Here is a 10,373-nt window from a genome sequence, read left to right as displayed (position 1 = left end):
TGTTCAAAGAGATTCACTTTAAATACAGATACAAAAAAAATGACAAAGAAAAAGATTCTATGGAAATAGTATGTTTTAATGACTATCAGGCAAAATAGACTACATCAAAAAGGTAGCAAGAGACAAGAAGGGCCAGTGTATTTCGGTAGAAGTTTAAATTCTTCGAGAAGACATAATTGTAAACATGCACACCTAATATTACCTCCATAACATGCACAGCAGAAATCAACACAATTGAAGAGAAATGTATCATTGGAGACTTCCATACCTCACTTCCAATAACGGACAGGCCAAGCATGGTGGCACACGCCTACTTTACCAGCACTTGGGGGACTGGGACAGGAAGATTGCTACAGTTCGAGGCCAGCCTGGGCTACATGGTGAGACCCTGCCTCAAAAAACAAAAACAACCAATAATGGAAAGAAGATCTGTGGGGAAACAGAATGTGAGCAACGCTGTAAACCGATTAGACCCAGGAGCTACCTGCAAGAACACTCCAGTCAGTCGGGCTGGGGATTTAGCTCAGCAGTTCTGCCACCTGCCTCGCAAGCGCAAGGTCCCAAGTTCGATCCCCGGTACCAAAAAAACACTCCAGTCCACACAGAATCCACATCCTTCTGAACACATGAAACATTCCTCAGGACAGACGATGTTAGACCCCAAAGTTTTAGTACATTTGAGATCATACAGAGTATCTTTCCAGCTACACTAGAACAAGAAATTAACAGCAGAAGGAAAACTAGGATACGCTCAAACATGGAAATTGAACAATACACTGTGAAACACCCAATGGCTAAACAGTCTTAAGGGAAATTAGACACCTTGAGACAAATGGAAACAGGAAAACAACACATCAAGATTTAGGACACTGAAAAGCACTGCTAGCGGGAAAATTTATAGCTGTCAGTACCCGCATTTGAAAAGAAAGATCACATGCCGCAAACTGTACACCCTAAGGAACAAAGGGAAAACACAAAACCAGAAGGAAGGAAATTGTCAATCGAGAATAGAAAAGTAAAAGAAAATTAGTAACCTCCAAAGTTCACTCTTTGAAAAGATCAACAAAGGTTTAGAAAAAAAGGACTCAAAACTACTAAAACTTGAAATCAAAGTGAGAATATTACTACCAACTTTGCAGGAAAAAAAAAAAGTGAGTTCTATGCACCATCGCATGCCAACAGCATACAATGGAATACAATATTCAGCCATGAAAAGGAAGAGTACTGTGTATTACGGGGTGGGCAGATCTCGAACATTATGTTTCCACTTATGAGAAACATCTCAAGTAGATTTATAGAGACAGGAAGAAGAAGGAAAGGATGTTTTGTGTTTAAGGGATTGAATTTCCATCTGGAATCATGGAGAAGTTGTAAAAATAGTGGAGATGGTTGCACAATTGAATGGTATTAGTTCTAGAGTTAAATTAGCGTATGTTCCTTACTTTTGGGGAAGGGGTGGTTTCTATGTGTGTGTGTGTGTGAGAGAGAGAGAGAGAGAGGCCCCAGGATCTTCCATTTGCTAGGCAAGTTCCTTCCTCTGAACTACATCCCCAGCACTTTTTAAATGTTTTATTGTGAAATAAAGGTCTCAGTCCAAGTTGCCAAAGCGGAGCTCAAAGTTACAGTGATCCTCCTGCTTCAGCCTCCCAGAGTGCAGGGATTCCAGGCCCTGCAGGGGTTACATGGTGCAACTTTACATGGTGATCCTCCTGCTTCAGCCTCCCAGAGTGCAGGGATTCCAGGCCCTGCAGGGGTTACATGGTGCACCACCATGCCCAGCTTCTGGCCCTTTTTTGAAACTTTATTTGGAAACGAGGACTGACTGAGTTTGCTAAGCCGGCCTCAAACTTGCGGCTAGCTTGCCTCAGCCTCTCCAGTGGCTGGGTTCGTAGACGTGCATTCCTCTATGTTACGTGTATTTTATCACGGTTTTTAAAAAACGTTTGTGATGACCATTTCCTGTCCCAAGACAGCAGCAGCCTACCAACACTTGGCGAGAAAAGCTGCATTTCATGCTGGCTGAGGCCCTAAATACCACTGGAAACTTGTAGATTCCGAGTCGTATTCAGGAATTCAGCACTAAGTAAGGACAACTGCAAAGAGATCAAGCATGCAGTGTGGATAGAAGGCGCAAGGAAGAGTGACAGCCTGGGGACCACAGTGAGCTCACCTGCTTCATGCCTTGTAGGGACTGTGGCCTGGCTTTCCCTCAGACAGGAGTCCTGCGGGAATCCTGCTCCATTTTTATGCTGGTTCCCTGTCTGGAAAGACGAGATGCGGCCAGTGAGGCTACACTGGGCCTTTGCATATGCTGTCCTGCCCCCTGCAGCTGGGCTCCTGCTTCCCTTGCATCTCGTTCATCAATTGTACCCCGAAGTGTCCCACATAGTCCCACCACACTACCAGGTCCCCTGAGCCCACCCTGGGGCCTCTGGGTGAGGCTCAGTGGGGTGTGGCCAGGACCAGAGTGCTGCTTCCTGCCAGCAAAACTGCTCTGGACAGGGCTCCTCCTAAGATGAGGACGGTGCTGTGGAAGACTTCCTGGAGGCTGGGGACTCCCAAATGACAGGGCGACACCCGACCAAGCACCTCCTCCTGTTACGCACGGCCAATGGCAGTGGTGGCAAAACTGTGGGATATGCACAGCAGCACTGAGATGACATCACAAGTGGTGTGAGCTGGTTCTTCACTGAAACTGCAGCACTCCGACTGCAGGGCTGGCACTTTGCGATGAGCAAGTGGGTTTTGGGTTGCAGTTGGGCACTCGGTCTCTAAAAGGTTCGCCATCCCTGACCAGAAGGCCACAGGCCTCTCCTTCTTCTATCTGAGTTGTGGGATCAAAAGACAAAGGCTAGATGAAGAGAGATGGGTTTTATTCAGGAAGAGCTCAGAAGAGGAGGCAGCCCAGGGAACCCAACCTTTGGCCACTTGGGACCAGACACATGGACACTAGAAGCCAATGGCTACAGGCATTGAGGGGGCCTGAGGGGCCTGAGGGGCCTGGGAGCCATCCGCAGGAGGCACAGGGACAGCTTCAGAGTCGTCCACAGGAGGCACAAGGGTTGCCCTGGCAACCACGGTGGGCAGCGCCTGGTAGTTCAGGGCCCAGAACTGCAGAAACTTGGTCCTCAGGTGCTCCTTCATGGAGCTGCTGTCTAGCGTGCTGGTGATGTTCAGGTAGTTGCCATTCTCCGTGGTGTAGGGGTACCAGTGAGTGGGTACAACGGAGTGGCCCACGTTGGGGTCCCTGCAGAGTGACAATGGGCTGAGTGGAGGCGGAGGGTCCCAGGAGCCTGGAGACTCCCGGCCAGCTCTCTGCATGGCCCTCGGGCCTCTGAGACTTAACCCTGGCTGAGCAGCTCGTGGACTTTAGTGCTCAGCCTGTGGCTTGGACCCTCACATAGATAAGATGTCAGCACCCTTCCCTGTCTCCCCGCTGGTGAGGAACAAGGACCAGAACACAGGCCTGCAGGGCCACCGCGCTGGTGGGGTCCTGGAAGCTGAAGTCCACGCCTTACCCACTGCGGGCAAAGTTGGTCCAGTAGGCGATCACGGCCTTGGAGAGGGTCCTGTCTTGAGCCCGGTATCCCAGGGGGGTGGCGAAGGGCTTTCCAAAGACGTACTGGATGTCATCTGCGTGGTCAGCCCCTATCCATTTGGGGTAGATGGGCATCCGAGAGGGCATAGAAAAGAGGTAGGCGTAGGTCCTGCCACTCCTGAGGGGAGGAAACAGCCTGGGTGGAGGCTGGCCTGACAGACAGGCCGTGGGGGAGGCTAGGGGGAAGGTCTGGGGAGACCCCAGGACTCGTGGGGAAACGGCTCCTCACATCTGGTGCAGGGAAAGCAGTGTCCAAGCCCGGATTCTAGTTTCTATAGTGCTTATTCCTCACACGTACAGTGTTTTCCCCACATTTAGCATATGAGCTGTCAAAGGGAGACCTGCACAGAGCATTTGAGGTACCTTGCTCTCATGGCTCAGTACCAACAAGGCTTTGTCTCCTCTGCATGTGTTTCCACTTTCACTCGATGGGACAGGACATGTGCCTCACTGCCTCCCATTCTGCCCTGATGGGGGGAAGCTAGACCTCAGTTTGTTGCTTTGTTGGCCATGGCAGGGAGGCGCACGGCCCTAGAAGATCCCCAGGAAGCCCCAGGAAGCCACGCCCTTCCCACACCCTCACTTGGCAGTGGCTCTGTGCTGGGCCAGGGATGTCTCCGTGGGAATCAGGAAGAGAACGTCGGTCTCCAGGTCCACCACGGTCTTCTTCTTGGTCTCCTGGGATGGGTCCTGAGCCCACCGCTCAGTGTAGACATCAAAGGCGGCCCGGGCGCCATCCAGCCCCTTGCTCGTGGTGAACCCACTGACCAGCCAGTAGAAGTCCTCCCTGCAGGGACCGAGCAGGCACCAGACTGTGCCCCTACAGCCACCAGGAGGCCGTCTGTGTACCCAGCTAACACAGCGCCACCTTCCTCAGTCTCCCCTGTGCTGATGGCTTCTGCCCCAGGCAGCTCCTTCTCAGCTGTGCCAAGCACATGCTGCCCGTGGGTCCTGGACCCCTGCTTACTCCGAGATGTTTTTGTAGAATCTGTCGACGGCTGGCATGTCGATGGTGGCGAATAGGTGGCCATCCATGCTGTTGGTGCCTGCTAAGTAGTCGATGTCAGCAGCGTTGGAGAACAGGTTGAGCGGGTCATCGGGGATGAAGTCTCCATCCACGACAGGGACAAAGCCCAGATACTGCACTATCGGATCTGGGAGAGAGGGAGCAGGTTCCTGAGCCTCCAGCACTTCGGGCCCTCTCTTTATATCCAGAGCTCATCTACTTCCTTCTTGGGCCTAGACCACCGCTTCTCAAGCCCGGCCCGAGACCTCAGGCCTGGAGAGTCCTACCCCGGGCAGGGCTGGCCTGTAGCGTGGGGTTCGGCTGCGTCCCTGCCGCAGCCCACCGCATGTCCGTGGCTCCCTTCTCCCCCGGTGACCATCCTAAATGTGTCCGGAAGCTGGGACGCGGCCCCACGTGGAGAGCACACTGCTTAGGGCTCAGGGCTGTCCCTCCTTCCCCTTCCTGTGTTCTCGCTGGACTTGACCAAAGGCACGGAAGACCTACAGCCTCAGAGAAGAGTTGCCCTCTCCCATAGTTTGGGGTCTCCTTTGGAATCCATCCACTGTGGGTGGCCGGTATCTCACTGGGACCCCCTGCTGGCCCCAGAGCACCAGGTACCTGGGTTGGGCAGGTGGGGCCCCAGCTTTCCCCAGGTCCCGCAAAGCTTTTCTACAGCAGACCCTCCTGGTTGGCAGGGCCAGGAGCTCGGCACAGGGATGCAAAGCTCAGCATGCACCAGACCCGAGTTTGATCCCCAGCAGCATAAACAAAAAAAAGATAAAGAAAAGAAGAAAAAAGGATCGGGGGCCATAGCATTTGCTTTGCCTTCGTCTGGCCAACAGCAGGAGGGAACTGCACTGCCCGGGAGAGGTGACATGACCGCAGGCGGTGAGTCAGGTTTGCCTGATGAAGGAGGGGCGGATGGAAAGCCGCGTTACACGCAGCCACGGGGCCTTGGTCTGGGGTCGCGGCATCGCCCTAACAGTGGGAGCGAAGGCTGTATCTCTGCATGATTAGGGACCTGGTACAGACCATGTGTTCATCAGCTTCCAGGCGGGTCACTTAGGACTCAGAGGAGAGGGGGGCCAGTGATACCCTCCCATTTCCACTGTGCCCACACCTGATGCCAACTGCTAGGGACCCAGAGTGGGTGAGTGGTTCAGGCCCCAGCCCCAGCAGGTTCCTGTATTCTGCGGGCACTTGGCCTCCCCCGGAGAGGCCTCCCCACTCCTGCACACTCACATCCCACCTGAAAGCCCCCACTCACACTCCTGAGCTACCAAGGGCAATCTGTAGGCCAAAGTCAGGGCCCGGGGGTCTGTAATCTTCAGACACTGGGCCAGCCTGGCGGTATCGTCCGTGGGGCAGCCCACCTTCTCAGCGACCTGGGGACGGGTGCAGGTGGGTGGTTAGGTGAGGCCAGGGAGCAGGCACTGCATGGCTCATGGGGTAGGACAGAGAGTGAGGACCGGGAAGGGCCCCCCGGGCGGCTGTCAGACTCCTCCCTGCCCACCCCGTCCCCTCCGCTTACCCTTTGGGCCCAGAAGAGTGGGTTGCGCTGGATAGCCCAGGGGCTCAGTGCCACACCGCTCTGGCTAATGGCTCTCCGGATGAGGCCTTTGTTGTAGGGGGACAGGGTCTGCGACAGCCAGGAGTCCTGTCACCCGGCTGCACCAGGCTGAGCACACCCCAGCCCGTCCGCTTAGTCTCCTCTCCGGCTTCCATCTTCCCCGGCCTCCCTGGCTCCATCCCCACCTTGGGGTCAGGCCCTTCCCTCTGGGGAGCCCCAGACCTGCAGGGAGACGCTGGCACCCCCAGCTGATTCCCCAAAGATGGTGATGTTGTTGGGGTCCCCCCCAAAGGCCGCGATGTTCCTCTTCACCCAGGCAATGGCCATGTGCTGATCCCGAAGGCCGTAGTTCCCTGGGGGCAGAGCAGGACAGGGGTGGTCATCCAGGCCCAGAGCTGGGCTGCATGATGAGCCGAGCCTGCACCCCGTGGGCACCAGTCACACCCGCTGTGCCAGCCCCAGAGCACCCAGTGCACCTGGCAGGTTGGCATCCCCGGTGCTGAGGAAGCCCAGGGGGCCGACGCGGTAGTTGAAGGTGACCACGATGACGTTGCCACGGGTGGCAATCTCCTCCCCGTCATACAGGTAGATGTTGAGGAAATTCGCCCCATGCCCGGCCCCCATGAGGAAGGCACCGCCGTAGATCCAGACCATCACAGGCAGGTCCTGGGACACTGAGGTGGGGAGCAGGGTGTGACCCCCCCATGCCTGCCCTGTGTCTCCTAGGCCAGTCCAGTCTGTCTCCTCGCAGCAGGCACCCTGCCCCAGGCAGGGGACCAGTAGTGGGAGCCACCTGGCTGCCCCTGCGGGCTGAATTCAGGGGCTTCTGTTTTGCACACACCAATACCCCCCAGTGCAGAGCCCCGGCTGCTGCTTGGGGATTCCCACCGGGTGTGGGGCCAGACCTTGCTTCCTGCCCTGGGGAACCCAGATGTTGAGGTAGAGGCAGTCTTCCTGCCCGTAAGTGCTGTCCTGGGTGATGGTGGCCTGCAGGCATCGCTTCTTGAAGTCCTTGGCCTTCAGAGTCCCTGCAGGAGGCAGGAGTGCATGGCGTGAGGGTGTGGCTGCCCTCAGCACCCACGCACAGACGCCCAGCAGACCTGTGCTCACCTTGCCAGCCAGGATGCCGCTGCGGCTTCTCCAGGGTCTTGGCGGTGGCAAAGGGGATGCCCTTGAAGACGTCCACAGAGTCACCGCCCAAAAGGCTGAGCTTCTTGTTGACACCTTCCACGAACCCTCCTTCTGTGTACACCGGGCCCAGCTAGGGTGAGACACTGCAGGGTCAGGGACTGTGGGCCTGGGCAGCCTGAATCCTGAGTGGTGACCTGAACAGGCGCCGGCATCCCGGGGCCTCCCAGAGACCGCCTCAGAGGAGCGGACAGAAGGTGGGCTTGGCCTCTCATCCACAGTGTGGAGGGGCAGGCTCCTGTACCTGCAGCCCACCCTTGGGCATCCTGCTCCCTGGGACTGGGGACGCTGTACCGATCCACGCCTCCACTCCACTAGCTCAGAAGCCTTGGTTCCAGCTATGGCTGCCTTCCTGCAACAGGGAGCCTCAGTTTCCCCGTGTGTAAGCTGGGACACACCAGAGACTCTCTCCTTCTTTCGGACAGTGTGGGTGCTCAGTGCATCAGACAGAGAGGGTGAAAAATGTTTCCTCCCCAGTCCTGAGCTGTCCAAAGGGTGGCCCTTTTGCTTTCTCCTCCCTTCCTCTCCCGGTACATGGCAGGCTTGGCATGGTGTCGGTCGCCCAATGTCCACGTTGCCACACCTGTGTGTGGACTACGCCCCTGCTCAGGCAATCAGAACTGCTGCTGTGTCCCCACTGCCCCCTGAGGTGCTCGACTGCCCACCGAGGGGACAGAGACTCAGGATTCTCTTCCTCCAGGTCACACTGCTGGGACATGGCTGTCCAACCTCAGAGCCCAGCTTCTGTCCCTTCCCAGTGCCACCGTCTACCTGTTGAGGTGGAGCTCTAGAGCTGCCCTGTTGGCCCACACACTGGTGCCCACTACTGCTTCCTACCTCTCACCTGTGCCAGGTCCTAGATTGGGAAAAGCAGGGTGGCCTGCACCCGTGGACCCAGCCATGTCCTAGCAGCCCTCTGGAGATCAGGCTGATGTCACCCTGGGAGGGAAAGTGAGGCAGGCAGGAACTGGAGAGGAAGAAGCCAGAAACAACCACTACCAGGTGCCTTGGGCAGCACTGGTATTCGAACTTCCTTGTTCCAGCACCCAGGGCCTCTGAGAAGGAACAGAGAGCCAGGTCAGTGCCTGAGGGACTGGAAGGTGACTCTAAGAAGGGTCCGTGAGGAGGAGATTGGCCTGAGGACCTCAGGGTGGGGGCCTCAGGACCAGTGTCCCAATATCCAGGTTCAAGAGCAAGTCACACAGGCAGGAAGGGGTGAGGAAAACCAGGAGGACAGTGGAACGGAGGCTACACGAGAAGCCAGACTCCAGAATGGATTAGACCTGGTCTAGGACTCCTCTTTGGGTAGAGGAGATAGTTCCCGGGTCACATTGAGCAAACTGTTATGTTTCTGTAAAGCAGGGCAGGCTGAGATTGCTGGGGTGTTATAGACAGGTTCCCCAGACATGGAAAATAGGACTTCAGGGGACATGGGTATGTTTGAATTTCAGATCAGATGAAGACATTTTACCATACCGGCTCCAAATACTGCAGGAGAGGCATCAACGCCAGCACCTGCTCTTGGTGGCTATGAAGTCAAACTCAGCTGGGACCTGTGCTGGACCTCACAGGAGTGAGAGGAGCCAGGCAGAGGCTGCGCAGGGTCCGTGCCCAGGCCACGATGGATCCCTGAAGGGGTCTTGCTCAGCTCCCGCTCTCTGCCTCCGACTCACTGTCCTCCCTCCTCGAGGCCCTGTCCCCACAGTTCCCAGAGCACCTGCAGCACAAACAGACCAGGCAAAGCCACAGCACCGGGCATTCCGTGAGCCCCTCTTACCTTTGCGGCACTGGCCACGGCCAAGCAGCAGGCGAGGCCCACGACGGTGAGCTCCAGGCGACCCATGCTGAGTGTCTGCCCCCGGTGGCCTTCCCTGTGGGCCTCAGGTGTTTATGGAGCTGGGGCCAAGGTCATGTCCACAGACGAGCACGAGCTGGGGGACGGGAAATACGCACAGACCCACACACGGGACAGGTGCGAGGTCCTCCGTCTTTCCCAGGGAAGGCCGCTCCTGGTACCCACAGTGCACGTGTGCAGGGTACTGCCAGCCTGGGAGCAGAGGCAGGTGGTACAGGCAGAGGGCTGGCAGGGCTGGCACCTGGCGGGTGCTGGGTACACTGTGTCTGGCTCTTTTGCCAGGGTCTGCGGTCACCTTCAGAACAGACACGCCTTGTCCCCAGCTCTAAGTGCCTCGAGCGCAGCAGGGGGAGTGGGTGGGGGACCCCGTGTGACTTCTCATACACGGCTGTGAGTCCCTGGGCCCTGCGTGGCTGACCTGTTCTCCAGGACCTCTGAGCTCACCACTGACCTGCCCTGGGGGCTGGGAGCAGCACAGGCTGTGAGGCCCAGGAGAGGACGAGAGGCTCTGGGTGGTGAGGGGTGGGCAAGGGGCTCTGGCCCAGCCTGGAGGGCTGCACTGAAGGAATGCCTGGCCACAGCCATGGCCGGAGCAAGGAGCCTGGGGCCCAGCCAGGCAGAGAGAGGCAGAGGGGGCAGAAGAGCTGGAGCTTGTGAGGAGGGACCTGACCACAGAGGTGAGGGCAGTGCGAAGTCCCCACTCAGGTTTTCTGGGAATGGTGTCTCTTGAAAACCACACAGGTCACGCAGTGACCACATGCCACGAGCCACGTGTCAAGAGTGCTCCTTTCAGGAGCTGGCGGGCTCGGGGTCACCTCTGTGGTCACTTGGGGTCTCTCCAGCCCTCTTCAGACGTGGGGACAGCAGCTGGCCAGGTGGATCCCGAGGCCACCCAGGTCCACAACCTCACAGGCTGGGCCCGGCTAGGCTCTATGCCATCCGGGAGCCTGGGCCTCCAGGGCAGCCTCAAGCCCTGTGCCACCCTGTGGTGTCCCTGGATCCCGCGGGGATCTCGGGTCCCAGGCCTGAGTCTGTGCGCGCAGCTGCCTGACCCATAGGCAGGGCTTCTCCACACACAAGGGATAGCAGGAAGCTGGGGACAGCGGGAGGGTGGAGGGGACATGGGGAAGAGCAGGGAGGGGCTCTGAACAGGAAA

General features: G+C 57.2%; 1 protein-coding gene across 1 annotated transcript; it reads right to left on the bottom strand.

Annotated features, from left to right (window-relative positions):
- Positions 1-2,845: 2,845 nt before the first annotated feature.
- On the bottom strand, positions 2,846-9,211 carry LOC104864461 (bile salt-activated lipase). The gene is made up of 11 exons (XM_010627427.3): positions 9,140-9,211; positions 7,285-7,435; positions 7,080-7,202; positions 6,651-6,848; positions 6,397-6,527; positions 6,136-6,243; positions 5,872-5,989; positions 4,566-4,752; positions 4,182-4,385; positions 3,519-3,716; positions 2,846-3,247 (listed from the first exon to the last, which is right to left on the bottom strand). Exons 1-11 carry the CDS (start codon positions 9,203-9,205, stop codon positions 2,950-2,952), a joined length of 1,782 nt encoding a protein of 593 aa, XP_010625729.1. The 5' UTR covers positions 9,206-9,211; the 3' UTR covers positions 2,846-2,949.
- Between the last annotated feature and the right edge of the window lie 1,162 nt (positions 9,212-10,373).

The sequence above is a fragment of the Fukomys damarensis genome, unplaced genomic scaffold, assembly GCF_012274545.1.
Source record: "Fukomys damarensis isolate Sample0158 unplaced genomic scaffold, DMR_v1.0_HiC HiC_scaffold_36, whole genome shotgun sequence".
Taxonomy (NCBI): domain Eukaryota; kingdom Metazoa; phylum Chordata; class Mammalia; order Rodentia; family Bathyergidae; genus Fukomys; species Fukomys damarensis.
This window is presented reverse-complemented; position numbering and strand designations above follow the sequence as displayed.